This window comes from Zalophus californianus, chromosome 6, assembly GCF_009762305.2.
Source record: "Zalophus californianus isolate mZalCal1 chromosome 6, mZalCal1.pri.v2, whole genome shotgun sequence".
Classification (NCBI taxonomy): Eukaryota; Metazoa; Chordata; class Mammalia; order Carnivora; family Otariidae; genus Zalophus; species Zalophus californianus.
Window position 1 is genome coordinate 97,001,957 of NC_045600.1, and position 23,687 is coordinate 97,025,643.

The window sequence follows — 23,687 nt, forward strand, 5'->3', positions numbered from 1 at the left end:
TAAAGAATCCATGACCATCTGAAAACAAAGTAACAAACCAAAACCCCTTTCAGCTTGCCTCAACTACAATCAAGCCTAGAGAACCTCTGACATCAAGAAGCCTTGAAGGGCTGCAGTGTAAGCACTGGAAAAATCACACTCTAAGGTAGGTAAGTAAGGTATTTCTCAGTAGAGTGTGTGTAATATATTAGGAAAGTTCTGCACATAAAATTAGAACTAGATTAAGTTATGAAAGAAGAAAGCTAAAGAGATTGCCATGGACATCTAAACATCTAATTGTATCTAACAGTGGTCATTTTAAAGAACATGCTTTAAAATATACTGTTTTTTTTTTAAAGACTTAATAATAAAGAAGGAAGCCGCATCTCTGAAACTGAAATAATGAATAACATGGTATCAAGTATAATGCCTACATAAGTGCCCAGAAGACTAAAGACCAAACAAAGTGCTGAGACAAGGGTATATTGTTAAAATATTCACATAGCAGGTACAAAGGTTCAAATAGGCAGAGGGTACATAAGGTGATAGATGTGAATCACTTTGAAACAGAATTCAGGGGACACCTGGGTGGCTAAGTCGGTTAAGTGTCTGCCTTCGGCTCAGGTCATGATCCCGGGGTCCTGGGATCAGGTCCCACATCAGGCTCCTTGCTCAGCGGGGAGCCTGCTTCTCCCTCTGCTTGTGCTCTCTCTCTTTCTGTCTCTGACAAATGAATAAATAAAAAAAATCTTAAAAAAAAAAAAAGGAAGAAACAGAATTCAGGAAGCCATCTCTAGGGAGAACACCACTACCCATAGTTAAATTCTATAAAGAGTGACCACCATTAGATGATCATGTAATACTTCTTTGGATCACTTAGGTGAGGCAAAGGTTATTATCCACATTTCTGTATCCCTTACAAAAAGACTCTAGGATTCTACTAGTAGTTGGGGATGGGGTGGGAGCACTAACAAGGAGAAGGTTTAGGTCTTTCTAGTCACTGTGTTTTTACTTTTTTCAGCACAGGAAGAAAGGATGGTCTCTGAGAGAGACGCTATTATTACATTCCCCCGAAAAATGGATTTCTAATTGATTCTTCAAGATTACAAAGCTACAGCCTCAGTAGAGGTGTAGGCCAGAGAGAGGAACCTTCAGTTCTATAGTTGCTTTCTCCATTCCTAGTAACCTCTCCTTTTGCCCATGACTTAAAATAAAAAGACAGAAAAACCATAATACTGTAAGAATTCATTTGTTTTCTACCAGACCACACTTTTGTGTATTATGCCATTCTTATGAATACCAAGATATTAATGAATATTGAGCTTCTTTCAGGTAGTAGTAAGAGATTGCCATTACTCCTTCCTATTTTTCTTTTTGAAAATAAAATGAATTTGAAAGCTAGCTGACAATGGTTAGGGCATTCTTGATAATTATAAAAGAGAAGAGTTACTAGAACTCATAATTTGCGCCTTACTGGCAATTTAGTCCACTTGAATCCCTAACAGGAGGGAAAAAAACAAAACAACAAAACAAAACATTATGACTGTACTGTCCTCCCATACAAAGAGAGTATGAAATAACTCAAGATTAATGCAAAAAAAAAAAAAAAGAATAAAAGGTTCAATATCCTCTAAATGGCCTGGCCCCATAGATTTTTCTTTATGATACTGAAAAAACAGAACCAGCTATTTAAATCTGGCCCTTTTGTCAAGTCTTCCTCCCTGCTGTAGTAAATTCTACACAAAAATGCTCTTTCTTTTGAAAGTTACCCACTTCTTCACCAACTGACCAAAGGAAAAAATCAGATTTTGAAATAGGTCTTTGCTTACTAACAGTAACCCTAGGGCCACATCACAAGATAAACCCTATCTTCTATTCTAACAATGAGCTCCTTTCAAGCTACAATGTATTTTAATTAGATACTGCAAACAAAACTTTTAGTTTTAATGAAGACTGGATTAGTAAATTGACCTTGGTCATCATTTAGTATTCATTACAGCAAGGATCTGAGGTGAGAAAGCATGCTTTCTCCCGTAAAAGAGGGAGAGGAGGAAGTCTCCCAATTGTATACATTTCATACATGCCCCCTCAATGACATATTATACTATATATCTCTGGAGGGCAGGAGAGGACAAGTGCCTCTTCTTTAAAAATTATTCCTTGAGTGAGTTACTCAAAATTATGTCTGGGAGTATATCATCTATCTTAGAACGTCCCACTCTAACTTCATTTAGTCTGGTTCTCAGGAAGCAGACACACCATACTCTTAACATTTCACGGATCCTTTAGTTCCTGTCCAATCACTGCATCTGTAGGCACACTGAAATAACTGGCTTCTAACCTAAGACATTAACCATGGGACAGACTTGAAAAGTTTAAAAATTAAATGAGAACATTCATTCTTTCATCCAGCACTGTCTACCATGCTTTAGGCATGACCTTAAATTTTAATACTAGGAGAGAGACAATCAACAAAATTTGAAAGTAAAACATACGTTATATGGTTATGATAAATGCTATGAAGAAAAAGTGTTGGGAGGGGATACAATTTATTTATTTATTTATTTTTTTAAAGATTTTATTTATTTATTTGAGAGAGAGAGAATGAGAGACAGAGAGCATGAGAGGGAAGAGGGTCAGAGGGAGAAGCAGACTCCCCACTGAGCGGGGAGCCCGACGCGGGACTCGATCCCGGGACTCCAGGATCATGACCTGAGCCGAAGGCAGTCGCTTAACTGACTGAGCCACCCAGGCACCAGGGAGGGGATACAATTTAAACGAGAGTGGTCAGGGAAGGTTTCACTGGGAAATAAGATGTTTCACATGATGACCAGACAATGGGAAAGACTCTCAAAAGAGCTATCATAATTCTTTGTTCTACCCTACTTTTGCTTTTCTATTGACTAGTTGTTGTAATGGCCAGCCAGGGCAAAACCTGACAGTAAAGAGAGGCTGTCTTCTCATTATCTGTCCTCATATATACTATTATGGTTCCCTCAACCCTGTAAAGAATGACTCTCAGAAGAACCTTGCCCCAAAAGAATCTAACACAAAGGTCACAAACCCAAATGCCAGGCAGGTAATGCAAATGATTAAAGTAAACTACAGGGAAGAAACATCTATGTTGAGGAGCTAAAAGCCTGGTGGGGCTTGAGAAGATTGAAGAGCATACGTCATGTTTGAAAGGGATAGGGGCTACGTAGGCCCAGCCAACTGTGGAAGTTGTCATGTGGAAGTAAGGACTTAGGGTCCTGAGTTTTGAAGAGAAACCAAACACACAATTTTTTCTGTGAACTCTCCCAATTTTAAAATATGGCAACCAATCTGAAATTTTAAAAATGTCAGTGTGGGCCAAACAAAACACCTCTGTGGAACAGATCTAGCCTGTGGGTCTCTAGAGTAGTTCCTCTGATCTACAAGGTCAAGGGCAAGCAGGGGGTGGGGAGGTGGGGCAGAGGGGGAGAGAGAATCCTGAAGCAGACCTCCCACTGAGCATGAAGTCCAATGTGGGTAGATCTCAGGACCCTGAGATCACGACCTGAGCCGATAACCAAAGCAGGCCTTTTCTACACCAAACGCTCATGGTTATTTCTCTAACATTTTAGGATTTCCTACAGCTGTCAGGTAGTCCCATTTAACTTAAGGCGACTAAGCAATATGGACTGAGTAGCTTTCGAATTCTGCTGGGGTCTAGCTAATCCTCTGGTATTGGGTATATCAAGGTTAGATTTTGCCTCAACTGTAAAATTGGTTATAAAAAATATAATTGGATCAGCTTTACAAATGTATAATGACATTGTAGATCTAAAGTGTTATAACTAATGAAAATTTTAGTTTAAGATATTTTATTATTAAAGTAAAAATCAACTATTTTCACTGCAAAAGCATTAAAATATTAACAAAAAGCTTTATTCACAATTATACCACTATAAATATTTTCATTTGTCTTTCCTGATAAACAGGCAAAATGCTGGGCTTTAAAAATAGCACAGATACAATTTTATATTTTTCACTTCTATATTTCATAGCGGCACGGTTTTCACAATTGTAATTGATTTAAATAATTAGAATCATTTTAGCTATTTTGTTTTAGTGAGCATGTTTTGAGTTCTTTAAAGGGCATTCAAACAAACTGCATGCAAAAAATAAATTGCATTTAGAATTATTGACTACTAAAATTCAGTAAGATAATGAAGTCAGCTTTTAATTTCTTCATTTCAGATTTATTTTAAAGTTGGAAAATCATTTTCAGAAACATTTTCTTGATTATAATAAGAAACAGAATTTCAAAAAATTCACATATAAACTCATATTTCATATACTTTAAAAAATGATATAGTGTACCACAGTGTTTAAATGCCTGGGCTCCGGAGTCAGACTACCTAGATTAAAAGCCTAATTCTACCAATTATCAAATTTTATGACCTTGGGTAAATTACTTAACTTGTCTGAGCCTGTTTCTTTTTCTGGAAAATGAAGATGAAAACAGATTAATCTCATAGGCAAATTAAGAAGGCTGAACGATAAAACATGTAAAGCACTTGTCTGGCATATGGTAATAAATACTCAATACTAAGAACAACAACAACAAATACAAAGAAACGCTCTGTGTGGGGATATTATATACATATTATACATTCTTTTTTATAATTACTGTTTGTGAGTCATTCAGCAAGTGTTTACTGAGTATATTCCACATACTAGACACCATGCTACACACTGAGGATATAGAGACCACAAAACAGTCTTTACTTCCAAAAGCTTGTTTTTGGAGAAGAAAACAAATTAATCTGGTGATTAGCATACTATGTGGTAAGAGCTTTAATAGGAACACAGAGCATTTTACAGGGTGCATGAAAGCAGGGGCCCTTAACTGAGAAGGTAAGGCAGATTGGTTGAACTTGTATCTATGTATGCGTGTACATTCTTCTTTGTCTTTCTCTGGTATAGAGGATACGAAACAAAAAGCCCCTCCATGTTCTAGTTTCCCTTACAGCTCGGAGTCCCAAGTGACATCACTCTGGAGACTGAAGGTCCTGAAGTGGGTTTTCAGAATGGAAGCAAGTATCCTAAAATAAAGACAGAGCTTCTCCAGAAGAAAGCCCTTTTGCTCTTCCTCCCTTCTTCCTGCCTCACCATTTGGACAAAAGCACGTAAGTGCAGTAGCCATCAATGACGTGAGCGGACAAACGTCAATAACGGCAAAACAGAAAGAGCCCAGGACTCCAGTGGCATTGTTGAGTTACTGCACCACTCTAGAACACCTAACACAAACTCTTATTTCTGTAAGACACCCATAGTTCGGTTTTCTGTTATCTTCTGTTATCTGTTATCTGAATGCACTGCTCTAGATAAACAAAACTTTCTGAAAAGTTTCTGAGCTGAGTCCAAAAGAAAGAATAGGAGTGATCCAAGTAAAAATTTTGAGAAAGGCACAGCTGGTGGAGGAAACAGCATCTACAAAGGCCCTGGGGAGGAGGGAGTATGAAGTATCGATATCGGCATCTGTTCTACAATATGCACCTTCTGGCTTCTCGGATGGTTTTAGCCGAGATTCCCAACCTTTTCCATCCTCCATTCACTGTATTTCAGGGATTCAATACTCTCCTCTCAGTGGTCCCATATGGGGAGCATTCATTCTTAAATGGTATGTTCTGTGATGATGAACATAAAATGTGTCTTTGACTAATATTTAGACTTCCAGAAACAAATTTATGGTGATTTGAGTCAATTACAACTACGTTATCAATTTACACATATTCAACTAAAGCTGCCATGTGTGCTTCCTATGTGCCAGGCACTGTATTTACATTAATTATCTCACTTAATATTCACAACAACTCAGTGGGTTAGGTACTATTATTATGTCTTTCTTTAGAGAAGCGAATTAGGTAAATAATGTCCAAAATCAAACAGTAATGATAATACTGGCTGGGGCAAGGATTCAAACTCAGGTCTATTTCATTCTATAGCCTCAGCTCTGAGCCATTCTGCTATACTGCTAATCAGTTTCCTTAGTTTCTGGCCTCTTGGTTCCACTTTACTTGCTTAAAACCTTCCCACACCTATGCAGTAAGGTTTTCAGTTCCCCATCTGTACTCTGTGCATTAGAGTGGTGGTGGTTCAGGCTGGTTATCTCGTAACAGGAGAGGATGGAAAGAAGAAGGATACGTAAGCAGAGTAGAACAAGGGAAAAGGGGAGGATGCCAGAAAAAAAAAAAAAAAGCTCAACACTATATTAAAAACTAATGATGTACTATACAGTGGCTAACTGAACATAATAAAAATAAATAAATAAATAAATAAATAAAAAGGAAACAGACTGAGGGTTTGCTGGAGGGGAGGTAGGTGGGGGGAATGGGGTAACTGGGTGATGGGCATTAAGGAGGGCACTTGAGGTAATGAGCGCTGGGTGTTGTATGTAACTGATGAATCAACTAAATTCTACCCCTGAAACTAATAATACAGTATATGTTCACTAAACTGAATTTAAATAAAAAGTTTAAAAAAAAGAAAGAAATGTTCTTTTCCTCTCAAGGAATGAAACAAGTTTCTGTTCTTACTGCCAGATTGTGAAGTAATTCCAAAAAATAAATTCAAATTATTAAGCAAGTATAAGGTCTCTAAAAGGCCTAAATGGAAGGTGGCAACACTTCTTTATATTTTAAATCTCAATGTTTAATAATTGATTAGTTCATAGTCACACACTTAACAAATATATATATACTGATCAACCTCATGTACCTTTGAATCATATTCCAATGAATAGGTTCTTATACTGAAGAGACTAAGAACAAATAAAAAATGCTTATTATAATGATCATAGATGTGACTACATAATACCAAGAAAGGTAATTAAGCACAGGTTAATATGGGACAGAAGATGTATCAAACTCAGACCTGAGAAATCAAAGACGCCGTTCCAGAGGGGGTGATATCTAAGATGAATCTTAAAATATAAGTAGGTATAGCCAATAGGAAGAAAAAGAAAAAACAAAAAAAGAGGAGATCATCTAGCTAGACCAGTGTTTCTCAACTTCAACACTACTGACAATTTTGGGATAGTAAGACTGTTATTAGGTAATGCCCTGTATTTTGTAGTATGTTTAAACAGCCTTGTCTTCTACCTACTTGATGCTGATCACACACCCTGTGTGTGAAAATCAAAAATGTCTCCAGATATTGTCAAATATCCCATAGGGGGCAGAAATGCCTCTGGTTGAGAACCACTGCTCCAGACCTGCACTGTGCAAACTGGTTGCCACTGGCCACATGTGGCTATTTAACTTGAAACTAATTAAAATAGAATAAAGGTCCAGTTCCTCAGTCACATTAGCCACATTTTAAGTGTTCGACTAGCCATGTTTTAATGGACAGCGCTAGAGAGAATATATTCTCTTCTCTTATTTCAGAACTATTCACTACAGCTTAATGATAGCCTGTGGGTGGAATGAAGAATCATAAGATTAAACAAGAGTAAGGCCTGAGTATGAAAGGTCTCCCATACCATAAGATAGAATAATGGGGAGCCAGTGAGAGGTTTTAAGCAAGGGTGTAAAATAAACAGATGCACATTTTATTAAAGCTGATTTTTAAAAAAAAAAAGATTTTATTTATTCTTTTAAGAGAGAGAAAGAGTGAGAGCAAGAGTATGCACAAGAAGTGGGGAGAGGCAGAGGGAGAGGGAGAAGCAGACTCCCGGCTGAGCAGGGAGCCCAACGCAGGGCTCAATCCCATGACCCAGAAATCATGACCTGAGCTGAAGGCAGACACTTAACCATCTGAGCCACCCAGGAGCTCCTTTATGAAGCTGATTATATAATGGTGCTATGGAGAATGGAATGAAAGTGGAGGGTCTAGAAGCGAAGGAATAGCTGTAGTATTTCCAACAAGTATGGTGATCTGAATTAATGCAGTAGCAGTAGGGATGGACAAAAATGAAGCAATTAAAGGGCAAAATTGATAGGACTTGGTGACTGACTAGATATGAGGTAGCTGAGGAAAAGAATGAAGTCAAGAATGACTACCAGGTTTTTAAGATGGATGAGTGAGTACACCCTACCCTCTAAGACAGTATGGTAGAAAGAATAATCGTCCTCCAAGATGTTCAAGTCCTAACCCTCTAATCCCTGGAACCTGTAAATATGCTACCTTCCATGGCAAAAGGGACTTTGCAGATGTGATTAAGGTCCTTGAGATGGAGAGATTATCCTGGATTATCCAGTAGGCCCAATGTAATCACAAGTGTCCAGATAAGAGGCAGGCTGAGGGAGCTTTGAATACAAAAAAAGAGATGTGTCAGAGTAACACAGTGGAAGACAGACTTGAGCAGCCATTGCTGGCTTTGAAGATACAGCCATTAAAAGCTAGTACAGGCAAGGGAACAGACGCCCCCCACAGAGACCAGTGTTTGAAAAGGCAAAGTACCAAAAGGAAGACATGAAATATCTTTAAAATCTACACAAATCATTATGTAGACTTGGAATCTACTGCTGAATATTAAACTGTATAAGTACAGAAAAACTCCATGAGGCTGGGCAAAGAACTACCAAGGAACTATACCTGGCTGTGACATGTTCAAATTCTAATCAGACAAAATTGAGCGATCTCAGTGAATACCCAAGGAATGCAGTATAGACATTAGAGAAGTCATATTTTAGTATAAAAGCTAAATTCTAAAGTAAATGACATTCTAGACTTGTCCCAGCAAAGCTTAAACACAACAAAGGATCAAACTACCTTATAAGTAATTTAGCTGCTGGCCAAAAAAAGTTGTAATACACTTTAAAGGAAGAGAACAAAATCCAGACACTATAAACAAAGAAATGAATAAGTAAATACTAAATTAAAAATAACTAGATATGCAAAGAAGCAGAAAAACATGACCCATAATTGCAACAATGAAAAAAATCAGTAAACAGAACAAACCTAGAGATAATATAATTAGCAAACAAAGACTTTAAAACAAGTATTATAAATACGCCCAAGGATTTAATCAGAGAAATGGACAACAAAACAAAACAAAACACCCAAGTGGAATTTCTAGACCTGAAAAATTCAGGCTCTAAAACAGATAATTCACTCAATGGGATTTACAGCAGATTAGATACAATCAATGGAAAATATTAGGAAATGTGATAATAAAGAAGCATAACCTACCCAAAATGAGGTAAAAAGAGAAAAAAATAACTAAGCATAACCTCAGTGACCTACTTTGAGCCGCAGGATGTCAATGAAGAAGAATATTTAAATGGCTAGGAATTTTTTTTGAAAATTGGTGAAAAATATAAACTCACAGGTTTGAGGAGCTCAATGAACCACAAGCAGGACAGAAACAAAGAAAATCACACTAAGCCTATTTTAACAGCACTGCTGAAAACCACTAATAAATAATCTTACAAGAAGTCAAAGGAAGGAAAAAAAAAAAGGAATGTATTAGGGAAGTGGGAGAGACAGAAGCAGATTCCCCGCTGAGCAGGGAGGCTGATGTGGGGCTCAATCCCCTGAGATCATGACCTGAGCCGAACGCAGATGCTTAACCAACTGAGCCACCAGGCGCCCCCACAATAAACAAGTTTTGATAAATACTCAACTACTTGGAAATTGATCAAGATATATCTAAGTGTTCCATGGGTACAAGAATAAATCAGAATGGAAAATAGAAAAAAAATTAATTGAATGATAGTGAAAACACTACATAAAAATTTATGGAATGCAGCTAAACCAGTGTGTAGAGGACAATTTATAGCATTAAAAATGTTTACATAGGAAAGAAAAAAAAAGTTTAAGTTTCCATATTAAGGAGCTAAAAAAATAAGAATAAATTAAAACCAAGGTAAGCAGAGAGAAAGAAATAATACTAACTAGAAGAGAAACAAAATGGAAAACTGATAAACAAGAGAGAAATATCAATGAAGCCAAAACTCAATTCATATGAAAAGATAAAAAATGACTAAACCTCTAGCTAAACTGATCAAGTAAAAAGAAGATACAAAGGGCCCTTATCAAGAATCAGAGATAACTGCTACAGATTCTAGAGACCATAAAGGAGAATAAGGGAGCAATGTACACCAACCCTACTATATTCAGTAATATAGTAGAAAATGAACAAATTCCTTCAAAGACTAAAATACTAAAACTGTATCAAGAAGAAACAGAATAGCCCTGTAATAATGAAAGAAACTAAGTTTGTAACTAAAACCTTTCCCAGTTTTACTTGTAAAATCTATGAAACACTTAAAGAAATAATATTAATTTTAAATAAATTCCTTCAGAAAAAAGAGAAAAGCATTTCCAAACTCATTATATAAAATCAACATTACCCAGATACCAAAAAACAGAAAAAGGTTTTACAAGAAAAAAGGCACATCGAAAGCCCTAATTAACAGACAATAGTCTTTAACAAATAGCAAATCCAATGTAGCAATATATAAAAGTATCATGCAACACATAGAGTATAAAGCATCATGTAGAATTTATCACAGAAATGCAAGGATTGTTTTCACTTGGGAAAATCAGTGTAATTCATCATGTTAATAGAATAAAGAAGTATCATGTGACTATTTTGATGAGTGCAGAAAAATCATTTGATAAAATACATGTATTTAACAAAAACCTCTTAGGAAAATAGGAACAGAAGGGAACATTCTCAGTTTGAAAAGAGCATCCATGAAAAAGGTCATGTTAACATCACATTATAAAGTGAATGAATGAATGGTTTTTCTCTAAGATTGGGAACAAGGAAAGGGAATCCACTCCCACCATTTCTATTCAACATTGTCCTGGAGGTCCTAGCAGTGCAATAAGGTGAGTAAAATAAATAAACAGACGTTTGAAATGAAATGGAATCAAACTTTCCTTTATTATGAACACTTTGATTCAGTATCAAGTAGAAAATCCAAAGGACTCTACATACAAGCTTCTAGATATAATATGTAAATTTAATGTTTACAGACTGCAAGGTCAATACAAGTATTAGCAATAAAACATTGTATAACAAATATTTTAAAATGCCATTCATGATAGCAGCCAAAGTGTTAAAATATTTAGGACTAATTTAAGCAAAATATATATATATATAAAACCTATACATGGAAAACTACAAAACACTGTTGAGAAAAATTATGAAAGACCCAACTCATATGGAGATATACCATGCTCATGGATTAAAAGATCTGTCATTAAGATGTCAACCAACCCCAAATTGATCTATAAATCACTGTAATCCCAATAAAAAAATCCCAGTAGACTTGTGTTTTTTTTTATAGAAATTGACAGATTTATTCTAAAATCTGTATGGAAATGCTAAAATTAATTTGAACCACTATATGACCTGGTATCAAGACTTTCTACAAAGCTACCATAAACAAGACAGTGTGTGATGTCATAGGAGAGATACAGCAATTGATGGGAAAAAAGTGTACAGGAAAAGACACACACATTACGATTGGGAAAGGGTAGGCTTTTCAGTAAAGGGTGAGGACAATTGGATTATCCAATCAAATGGTAAAAGAGAAACACTGCAGTTCACCTCAGACAAAACACAAATTTAAATCAAAATGGCTAACAGACCTAATAGAAAAAGCTAAAATCATAAAATTCTTACAAGAAAACATATGATAAAATCTTTTTGAGAAGGTTGAGGTATCCAGAAAAGTTGAAATGAATAGGTCAGCAAATCCTCCCATTGAAATAACTATATAATGGTATAAAATGGCCAAAAAGAACTATTTTAGGGCTTTGGAAACTAATGGCAAATGGCATGTTAAGAAATGTTTGGTCATTAAAAACTGAACTTTAGGTATTAACTGTTGAAAGTCCGTGTCAGTCTTGCTGGGGGCTCTCCTATGACCTATCCACCTGGTGTGGACAGTGGTACTGCCAGGGTGAGGCTGCTGTGTTCACATACATGGGAAAACACGATGACAATGAATCAAATATAGAGAATCGTAATAAAGACCAAGAAACTAGAACACAGGGAAAGATGATCAGAGAAAAAACAAACAAAGCTTCAGAGACTGGAGGGGCAACAATCACTTTTTCAACATATATGTAATGGAAGCTTTGGAAGGAGAGGGGAATCCAAGGGATAGAAAAATATTTGAAGAAATAATGGCTAACAACTTCCCCAATCAGAATCATCTACACACGAGAGCTCAGCAAATCCCAAGTAGGATAAACACAAAGTGATCCGTACCGACACATGTAAGAGTCAAAGTGTGGAAAGCAAGAGTAAGTGGGTGAGCAAACAAGCAAGTGAATGAATTTCAACAAATCTTGATATCAACTAGAGGAAAACAACTCATCATACACATGAAAACGTGACAAATCAGAAACAGTGAAGGCTAAGGGCAGCAGAATAACATACTCAGAGATGAAAGAAAAAAATCTCTTGATCAAAAGTTCTATTTCCAGCAAAACTACCCTTCAAAACTGAAGGCAAATAAAAACATTCACAGATAAAGACCAAGAGAATTCATTACAAGCAAACCTGTTTCATAAGAAATACATACTAAAGGAAATCTTTTAGACCAAAAAGGAATTATCTTTGATTCCTTTTTGTTTCTCCCTGCATATTCAATGCATCAGCAAGCAGGGCTTATTCGCTTTATATCCAAAATAAGCCTTGAATCCATCTACTTTTTTCCATCTTCCACTGCCATCATGTAAGCAAGAGCCTTGAATTTTCATTTGGACTTCTGCATACCCTAAATGGTTTTCCTGCTTACACTCACCCCCCGAGACCAGCCCATTTCCCAACAACAACCAGGATGTTTAAAAACAACTGGATCACACTATTCTTAAAACCTTTTAATTGGCTCTCCATACGCTTAGAAGGAAATCCATACTATTTGCCATGGCTAAATAAACCTTACAAAAATTTCTCCCTACCTGAACTTTTCTCATATCATTCTCTCCTTCTTCTGTAAGTTCCAGGACACTGCATTCTTTGTATTCTATAAATATCCCCAACTCATTCCTGTTTCTGAATCTTTGTACTTACTCTTCCCTCTGCCCAATACATGTCACAAGCAAATCATCACACAAGGCTGGGTTCTTATTATTCAAGTCTCCCTTCGAATGCCACTTTCTCAAAGGGGATTTTGCTAATCACCCAACCTACCCACCAGCATCACTTGCCTGCCCTACCCTACCCACCATCACTTGTCTGCTTTACCTTTCAAAAATTTTATAATAGCATTTATCACTACCTAATGTTATAATGCTCATTTATTTGACTATTCATGTATATGTACCTTACTTAATAAATTGTAAAGTTCACAAGGATAGAAATCTTACTATCTTATTCATCAAATATACATAACTTTAGACCTTATGCTAAAATATAAGCAATTCTGAACTTGAAAGATTTAAAAGCCTTTTTCTTATTTAATATTTAATAAATATCCTATCTTAAAAAAATTATACTAGTCTTCTGCCTCAAAAGATGAATAATCCTCCAACACTATGTCAGGTATTGAATAGAAAGCAATATGCAGTAACTATTGAGTGATAAACAATGAGACTCTTGAGAATTGGGACATCTAGGAAATCATCTGGGGATTGGGGTCAAAATCACCCCTTCATCCCCAATTACTACCTTCCTAGGTCTTAACAGCACTCTTGAATATATTTTAACAACACACTGAATTTCTTGAAGGCAAGAGAGTATGTCCTTTTTATTCTGTATCCCTATACCTAGCATTGGCAGACAGAAGGTGTTCAGTAATTATTTTTCTGAAGTAAATGAAACAGCATGTTTCTTTGTAAAAGGAAGGTAACAAGACTGTGAGACCAATAAAAAAAAAAAAAAAAAAGAAGAAGAAGAAGGAAGGGTAAGTGAAAGAAAAAGGTAAAAACATCCCCACAAGATCCTTATTCTGAACTATTAGGTTAGAAAAGCACAGGACAACTGATCAATTAACACTTCTCCTATAAACTACTCTTAATTATTCACATACCTAGAAGCTAATAATATCATAACATAGCAATAATTTCATAAGCTAATAACATATTACATACTATTTCAGCACCAGACACTAAAGATCTTCCCTCCCCCACAAAAAAGTTAACCTATAAGGAAGACCCAAACCTGAATAATAAGAAAGTTCTGATGTCACAAACTACTAGAGAGAGGACTAACTCTAAGAACACTTTGGGGAATCTAACAGTGCAGTCACTAAATGTTCTAGAGCCTAGGGAATATTCCATTAGTAGAGATCTCATGAAAGAAGTCACTACTATTCCAGTAGCCCCAGTAGCCTCATGCTTCTACCCCCACATGTTCAAGAGAAGAGCTAAGGAACTACAAATAAAATCTAAATTTAAAATATTATTGTGGTTTTAACTCTTGAAGGCCCGCAAACCAAACATGAAAAATATATCAACAAAAACTAATCCATGAAGCATTTTAAAAAGCTCATTTAAATACATTTTTAAGAGTTCTATTAAGTACAACATAAATTAGACTATTTTTGTGGCTTTAATTCCTAAATTCTAGCAACCTAAATATGAAAAATATGCTATCGACAAAACTAACCCATCAAACATCTTAAATCTTTCCTTTAAACAAATTCTTACAGAGTTATTAGAAGAGAAAAATAAACAACTTTATTAAATGCGTAAGTGATCTTTAGAAAATGCCAGTAAGTTTCAAAAACATGCAATAACCTCAGACTGTGATTTCATTATTGATGAGATATAGGAAAGTATCTAGATAGCTTATAGCTAGTTCACCCCTAGGGTTGTAATTCAAATATCAAATTTTATTCTCTAAAATTGAGATATTTAAAATAAATATTTACTCAAGAATAATATATTTTATATAGTGGTAAAAGCCTTATTATACAAAAGAACTTTAAGATTAGTTATTTTACTTACCAAAATGCAGTCCACTTTAGATTGTACAGTTTTGCTAAAAGAAAAAGAAAGTTAGGTTAATAAATATGATAAATTTATTAAATATTTGAAATAGTAAAATCCCTTTTTAAGATTAGGATCATACCCTAAAACTGCATTTTTCACAAAGCAAAACAAACATCTATTTCCCATTCACTGTACTAAATTTAGTCCTAAAGCATGATCAGAATATCTGAGTTCACTGCTACAGTCAACCTATTGCTACACTGTATCATTTTAACAGATGTTTTGAATAAACAATGAAGTTTTTAAAGATACATAAAAATGCAGATATGTATTACTATACAAAGAAATAGGACACAGAGTTTATAATGAATTACAATTTTTACTGTATGCCTGCCACTCTGGAAAATGATTTGTTTAGCATTTAAAAGCCATACTGGTATAATATTATCTGTGGTTCTAAAGACTTGCTATAAAGTAGATTCTCTTCTCTTCTCCCTCCCTCTCTCTCACATACGTATATGTGTGCATACACACCCACACAGGCTAGGGAAAGGAATCCCTAGACATAAAAGGAATAATAAAGATTAACTGATATGGTAATATACTGGAAGGGGAGAATACATTTAGAAATAACCCCAAAAAGCCACTATATATCAATTTACTAAATAAGTGAATTACTGAATAAGTGAACTATTGATATATAATACAAATGAAGTCAGTATAAAATAATTTAACCATCATCTGGATTTTGTTATAACACATTAAAGTATAAATGCAACGAAATCATGTGTAAGTTCACAAATAGTTTATATCTTAAAAGATGCTACAAACCCAATTATCTTTCATAAAATGTTCTAGAGACAAATAAATTAAAAAAATTGATTATTTGCCTCTGTATATACCTATACAGTTAATCTATAAAGTAAAAATCAAGATTTAAAACTCATTTGTATTGACTATTAATATAATCAATAACCTCAAAACTTTTCATTTGTAATTAGATTTCAAATTTCACTTTTTAAAGAACAAAGGTATAACTGAATTAAGTTCAACTGTAAAGATCAGAATGACTAAAAAGAGTAAGAAAAGTAAATGATACCTCCACTTAAGAGGAAATGAAATCCCCTTCCCACAATCCCACAGAAGACTTTTTAGAGGTTTTTAAATCTTTTGGGATCGTTTGTATAGCTTATAACTCATTAGCAGCTAAAGTGTGCTATTGTTTTCTCTTCTTAATAACTCCCACAGTTTCCCTGAGATAAGAGAGTTTTGTATTAAGAATTGCTCCTAAATGATGTATTGTATGGTGACTAACATACCATAATAAAATTAAAAAAAAAAAAAAAAAGAATTGCTCCTAAAAAGTAATGCATCAAGAATCCAACCACTATTCACCACCTTCTTCTAAACCCCCACCATTTCCTGTCTAAAGTGTTACACAGTAACCTAACTGGTCTCCCTATTTCTATCCTTAAGAACCCCCTCCTCCCCAACCAACTCTGTGGGCTATTCTCAACAAAGTGGCCAGAGTGATTCTTCGTCCAAACCACATTAGTCCTTTGCTCCAGTCTTGACCATGGCCAACAAAGCCCTGCATAACCCAGCCTTCTGCTGTCTATCTTTCCAATCTCATCTCTTATTATTTCTCTGTTCCCCATTCATTCAGCTCCTGCCACACTAGCCTCGGTGCTAGCTCTCAAGGCAGGAGCAAGGCCTTTGTACTGGCTTCTTCTGTCAGCCTCTAAGACTCTTCTCCCATATAACTTATCTGTTCATTTTCTTAATGTCCTTGCTAGATGTTATCTTTTACAGATAGTTCTTCCCTGACTTTCCCATATAAAATATTCTGCATCACTCTATCCTTCTTGCTCAGCTTCGCTTTTCATTATTGCACTTGCCATCAGTCATTTTATATATTTTTTAGAGATTTTATTTATTTAGGAGAGTGAGTGAGAGAGAGAATGGTGGGGGGGGGGGGCAGAAGGAGAAGCAGACTCCCTGTTGAGCAGGGAGCCTGATGCGGAACTTGATCCCAGGACGCTGGGATCATGACCTGAGCCAAAGGCAGACATTTAACTGACTGAGCCACCCAGGTGCCCATTTTATATTTTTATTAATTTATTTGTTTACTGGCTATCTTCCTTGACTAGAATTTAAACTCCATGAAAGCAGGCTCTGTCTGTTTTGCTCACTGCTGTTATTATCAACTGGCACATGTTAGGTGTTCAATAAAATCTGTTAAACGAATAAATGACAAAAACACATTCAGCCCCCCATATGAAGAAAACTCTTTGGAAAAACTGGGACCACTTAAAAAAGGGTTTTTAGAGAAACTAATATGAAATTGAAAATGTCACTATTTTTTAAACCATAGCTCCAATATACTCCTTTCCTATCAGAAACTTGCTGTGGAATATCTGAAGATGACTATGTCTTATCACAAATAACTTGGTAAATCTAAAAAGTATGTGTAAAAGACAGCCTTTGAAAGAATAAACTAAAAAAGTAAAATGTGCTTCTAAGCTAGATATGAACTTTGGCAATCACTTGATCTAGCCTTTTATTTTTACTTCATACTTAACACAGGCATTATAGAAGGATATAGATTAAGTTTAAGTCCCCTTCGTTCTTCTGTCCAGTCTCATACCATATCTCACTACCTTCCCAAAGATAACTATCATTAATTTGATGTGTAAGCCTCCCAGTTGATATTTCAATACTTGTATTAGATGTACAAGTCTATAAGTAACATATACCGCTGTTCCAAGAAGCTTTTAAATGTTTATATAAATGCCTGTACATTATATATATTCTGCAATTGTCTTTTTTCATTCAACATAATTTTTGAGATCTACACTTTGATGAGGTTTGTTCATTTTAACTGCTGAAAAGTGTTCCATTGGGTGAATATATCAAATTTATTCATCTATTTCCTTTTTTTATTATTCATCCATTTCTTTACCAAAAGCCAATTTTATACTTCCCAGTTTTTCTTACAAACAATGCTGCAATAAACTTTGTACATGTCTCCTGGTATACACATGTGAAAATCTCTCAGTTATAAATTGAAAAGTTAATTTTCAGGGGCTCATGGATGTATCTTTTCAATTCCATAATATATTACCAAGTACTTCTCCCAAGCAGTTTATATCCATTTACACTTCCATCAGCTATATGATAGCTTCTATTTTCCTATTACTTTGTACAAATATTTGCCATTTATACATGATATATAATACACATATTAAACACTATCTTAATGGATATAAATTTCTTAAATTTATTTTTCCCAATTGCTAACATTACTTTTCACCTGTTTACTGGCCATATGGATTTTCTCCTCTGTAAACTGCTGGTTCGTATTCTTTGCCCATTTTTAAGTGGAGCTGATTATTTCTTATTAAGTTGTAGCAGTTCTTTATACACTATGGACACGAATCCTGTTACATATACTTAACTCTGTTAATTATATATTTTAATGATATCTTACTAAAGCTTAACTTTTTGATTTAGTCAAATTTATTTTTTTCCTTCATGATCTATGTTTTTTATCTTAAGACATCCTATCTAGCTAAAGTTTTAAGGACATATTTTTCATTCAAGTTAGCTTTTTCAAGTTTGATCTTTATTTGAATTAGAATTTATTCTTATGTATGGTATGGTGTGATACATATTTTCTTTCTGGTAGGCCAATTGCTCCCTATTTTATTATGCCAAGTTTTCATGTATGCTTGACTCTATTTTTGGCTTTTTTTCTGTTTTGTTATTAATCTATGTGTCTATCTCTGAGCCACCACTCTAAATTTACCAGTGCTTTAAAAATTAGGTCTAGTTATTTGATTACATGACCTTCCTTGACCATTTTCAGAATAGTCTTGATAATTCTTAGGCCTTAAATAATCTAGGTGAGTTTTTTGGTTTTTCCAATTTCACAAAATTATTGTTAAGATTTATACTGAGCTGTACTGATGTTATAGATTGAAGTGGGGGAGTTGACTCATAATTTGATTTATTTTTGTCTGTCTTTAAAAATGTCTTATAATTTTCTCTATCTTTTTAAAATTATGTTTTCTAATCGGCTCTTGCTAATGTACATGCTGATATTCACAAAAACTATTAGTTTTCTATGTTGACCTTATATCCAGCAACCTTCCTGAACTTATTAGTTCTAATAGTATATAGATTCTTTTGTAGGTAACAATTTCACTTACAATTAATGAAAATATTTTTCTTCCTTTTCTGTCTTTATGCCTTTTTCTCCTCCTTTCTTATCTAATTACTTTGGCTAAAATCTCTAGTCTAAGGATGAAGAATTGCATTGATAGCAGACATCCTGTTCTGTTTCCAATTTTTGTTTCAAAGTTTTAATATGACGTAATATTCCATTTAGTGGGCATTTTATAATTTCCTACAATATTCCTGAATATTCAATGTTTTTATTGACTCGATTAAAATAAAATAATGCTTCAATATCCTGATGTCCTGCTTCAGATAATGACAAAGTAACTTCCCACATATAATAATGACACATTGTGGATAAAATATAAAAACAGGCATCAAAATTAGAGTGACCAAAAGCAGGCAGCAACTAGAGGGAAGCATCCTTAAAAGAAGGGAACTGCACTGGGTAGGATTTGTAGTTATAAGGCTATTGTCCGGGGGCACTTATCCACCCATGCAACAATGATCACTGAAGAATAAGGCAGAAATGTGCTGTCTTACCAGCTGAGGAGGCAGAGGACAAAGTCTGGGATTGCCAGAGCCACTGTAACATGAAAGATGAAATCCCAGAAAGGAAGGTGCCACAAAATTTCTTTATAAATTGTGCCCAAATGTTTGGATAACCTTCCTCTGGGAAAGACTCCAAGGCCTCCAGAAAAAAGGAGCAGTTGGAAAAAGTGGAAAGATCTGAGTTGAGTCTCCTTGCTGCTGCCTTTTACATGAGTAATAATGTTGGAGTTTGAATCCAGACATGTTACAGTCTACCAGGACAAAAAAACCCAAAAAACAAAAAACCCCACAACACTCAGAGAAAAATAACTGAATCCAAAGCCTACAACAACATATCACCCACAATGCCCCTTACACAAGCAAAATTTACCAGAAAGAAGAAACAGGAAAAAGATAAAAGTCAAGATAAAAAAGCAGCTTACAGAAACCAAATTCTGAATGATCCATATGTCAGAATTAGTAGACAAAGATTTCTAAGTATTATAAATACGTCCAAGTATTTAAAGGAAAATATGGTCATAAGAAATGTATACATGGCAGAGGAGAACCTCAGCTGAGAAATGGTAGTTATGAAAAAGAACCAAATGGAAATTCTAAAACTAAAAAGTACAATGTCTAAAATGAAAATTCATTGGATTACCTTAACAGGAGATCAGATACAGCAGAAAAAGGGTCACTAAACTGGAAAATAAATCAATACATCTTATTGAATCTAAAGGAGAAAGAAAAAGATTTTGAACATAGTAAGCAGAGCTTCAGAGATCTGTAGTACAACATCAAGTGGTCTAACTATGTACAGTTGGAGAGGAGAGACGAGACAGAAAAATATCTGATAAATGACCAAAAATTTCCCCAAACTGTGTGAAAAACACGAACTTACATATCTAAGCTCATTAAATTCCAAGCAGGATTATTACAAAGAAAACCACACATGGGCACATCACAGTCAAAGAGATGAAAACACAAAGATGAAAAGCAAATTTTGAGGGCAAGTGGAGTAAAGTTAACATTATATGCACAGAAGTACTAAAGCAATTCAAGTGATAAAAGAAAATCCTTTTGACAAAGGCTGATGGAATAACTGGATATATCTATAAACAAATGAACATAACTCATCCTACAGCTAATTTTGAGTTGGATCTTAAAATTAACTATAAAAATTTATAAACTATAATGCCTACAAAAAATCACAGACTATTATGACCTGAAAATATACAAAGATGTCTTGGGATGCAATAACCATTAAAGAAAAAAATAAATTAGATTCTACCAAAATGAAAATCAACTGTATTCATCAAAAGACATCAATTAAAATAAACAAGCCACCAAACAAAAACAGTATTTGCAAAACATATACCTAACAAAAGACTTATGGCTCAGAATATGTAATAAATTCCTACAAGTCAATAGTAAAGTCAATTAATAAGTAAGCAAACAATTGGAAATAGTTCACACAAAAAAGGAATATACAAATGTCCAAGAAGCAAATGAAAAGATATTCAACATCATTAATCATCAAGGAAATAATGCAAATCAAAATTATGATATACAATTATATACTCACTAGGATGGCTAAAATTAAAAACAGAATACACCAAGTTTGGAGCAACTGCAACTGTCATACATTTCTGTTGGAAATATGAAAGGTAAAACTACTTCGGAAAAATTTAGTTAAATATAAAGCTATCTTTTATTGCGGCAATTCTACTCCTAGGTATTTATTTAAAAGAAATGAAACTGTGTATCCAAAAAACAGGCTTGAATAAAAATGTTCATAGAATCTTTAGTCATAATAGCCCCAAACTGAAAACAATCCAAATGGAAGTCAGTATAAGAATGGATATATTCACAGGACTCAACAATTAAAAAAAATCTTAGCATACATAAAAACACATGGATGAATCTAGTAGGTATTATAGTGAGCCAAAGACACCACCCAGAAAAGTTCACTCTATACAGTTCCATTTATATGAAGTTCTAGCATAGACAAAATTCATCTATGGCAAAAGAAAAATTAGAAAAAGTGTACATCTTGGGATGAGGATTGGGGTTGACTTGGAAGAAGCACGTATAAACTCTAATATACTGCCCCATTTCCCCTTTTCAGGAAAGAAGAACTTTGTCCTTCAGCTGCTAGTAGTGCTTCCAGCAGGAAGACTTCAGTTGTCAGCCCACTCTGGGGATAGCCAATGTTGAAGAAAACTTCACTCCCAAGGTCCTATCTCCTTCCAGGGAAAAGCCACAGAGACTGATCAACATGAGGGTATAAAGAAAGGCCCAGCTCTTTGTTACAACTTGGGACAACTCTGATGGGTCATTCCAACTTCAGAACTCGCTAGCACTGCACCTTAACCTTCCCTCTGCTTTCTTACATTCTTTCCACAGATGTGACTCTCAAGAGCATTCCCTAGTGAAATGGTTCTTAAAATAGAATTCTTGGACTAGCATCATCTGGGACAAATGCAGACATGTGGGCCCCACCCCACACCTACTGAATCAGAAAGCAGAAGTCCCAACCACCTGCAAAGAGCTTCCTAGCTTTTTGTGCCTCACTCTTAAATATACTCAGATAAGATAACAGAGCAGTATCTTTAGGAGATAAAAATAAAAGAAGAGATAGGAGGTACTTACTCCTCTTGGCTTTCTCTCTGAGGCAATGAGTTAGTGGTTGGTGAACCTTTTAGCAAATCTTGTTAACACATTTTTTTTTAAGATTTTATTTATTTATTTGACAGAGAGAGACACAGTGAGAGGGAACATAAGCAGGGGAAGTGGAAGAGGGAGAAACAGGGTTCCCGCTGAGCAGAGAGCCCGATGTGGGGCTCGATCCCAGGACCCTGGGATCATGACCTGAGCCAAAGGCAGACACTTAACAACTGAGCCACCCAGGCGCCCCTGTTAACACCTTTCCGAACTCATTAAACTGTAAGCCTCTAAGACTTCGATCAAAAATTAAAAAATTAAATATATAAAAATTTAAATTAAAATAAATCATGAACTAAATCAAACAAGAAACGGCATTATCTATGGATATATTTGGAATTAACTTATAATTACTTTTTTCAACATTACTCTGACTACTTAAGTTTAAGAAAATTTTTCAGCAGCAGGAAAATATACATAAAAATACATTCACTGGGGCGCCTGGCTGGCTCAGTCGGTTAAGCATCTGCCTTCAGCTCAGGTCATGATCCCAGGGTCCTGGGATCAAGCCTGCATCGGGCTCCCTGCTCAGTGGGGACCCTGCTTCTCCCTCTCCCTCTGCTGCTCCCCCTACTTGTACACTCTATCAAATAAATAAATAAAGCCTTTAAAAAAAATACATTCACCACTCTAACAATGAACCACTGATGCACATTTGAGCATTTTAAAAGAAGATAGTATTTTACTTAACATTTCATTGTTTAAATATTTTTCATTTTTATTTTTGAATAAAACTTTTATTAATTTTATCTGCAAATAACTTATGTTCAAATAATATGTTTAATGTGAGTATTTTCCCATGTTTTTTTGACATTTTCTAAATTGTTGATAATTTATTATATTTCAAATCCATTGAACTTCTGGTCTCACAGGTTTTTAATAAAATTGTTTTATAAACATTTTAATTAAATAGTATCAATCTGGCATTTGGTATTAGACAAAAATAACAATATATCAGTATCATAATTTTGCTGTGGTATTTTAACTACTAAGGCTATGGAACACCCTAATCATTCATCTTCCATTTCTTTCAGTTCAGGCTTTGCATGTCAAGTCAGATCAACACAATGTTAAGAAGTAAAAATCTTAATCCTGGACCTATGGAGTAGGGAAAAGAGGGAAACACAGCAGCAAGGAGAGTTTATACTAATTTAATGAAGAGAGATACAGTTTGAGAAAGCATATTTTGTTTTCCCTAAATCGAATTACAGAGTGAAGCTGGGGAAAACTTTCTTACCTAGTGGGGTTACACAAAAGAGACAGTAATTTTAGGAAGTATTAAAAAAACAAACAAACAAAACAGTCTAAGCCTACTTTACCTCACAGAAAACACTTCACAAAAATAACCATGTAATATTCCCCTTTCTTCAGAGTTCAATATGATACAATAAATAAATTAGTAGTCATGG

General features: G+C 34.9%; 1 protein-coding gene across 4 annotated transcripts in view; it reads right to left on the reverse strand.

The window, feature by feature from the left end:
* RFX7 (regulatory factor X7) overlaps positions 1 to 23,687 on the reverse strand; it is a 136,277-nt gene that overhangs the window by 64,990 nt on the left and 47,600 nt on the right. For all 4 annotated transcript variants that reach the window (XM_027571081.2, XM_027571082.2, XM_027571080.2 and 1 more), the window contains one exon: positions 14,860 to 14,893. In XM_027571081.2, coding sequence (XP_027426882.1) covers positions 14,860 to 14,893 — 34 coding nt within the window. The remainder of the gene's footprint in view (positions 1 to 14,859; positions 14,894 to 23,687) is intronic.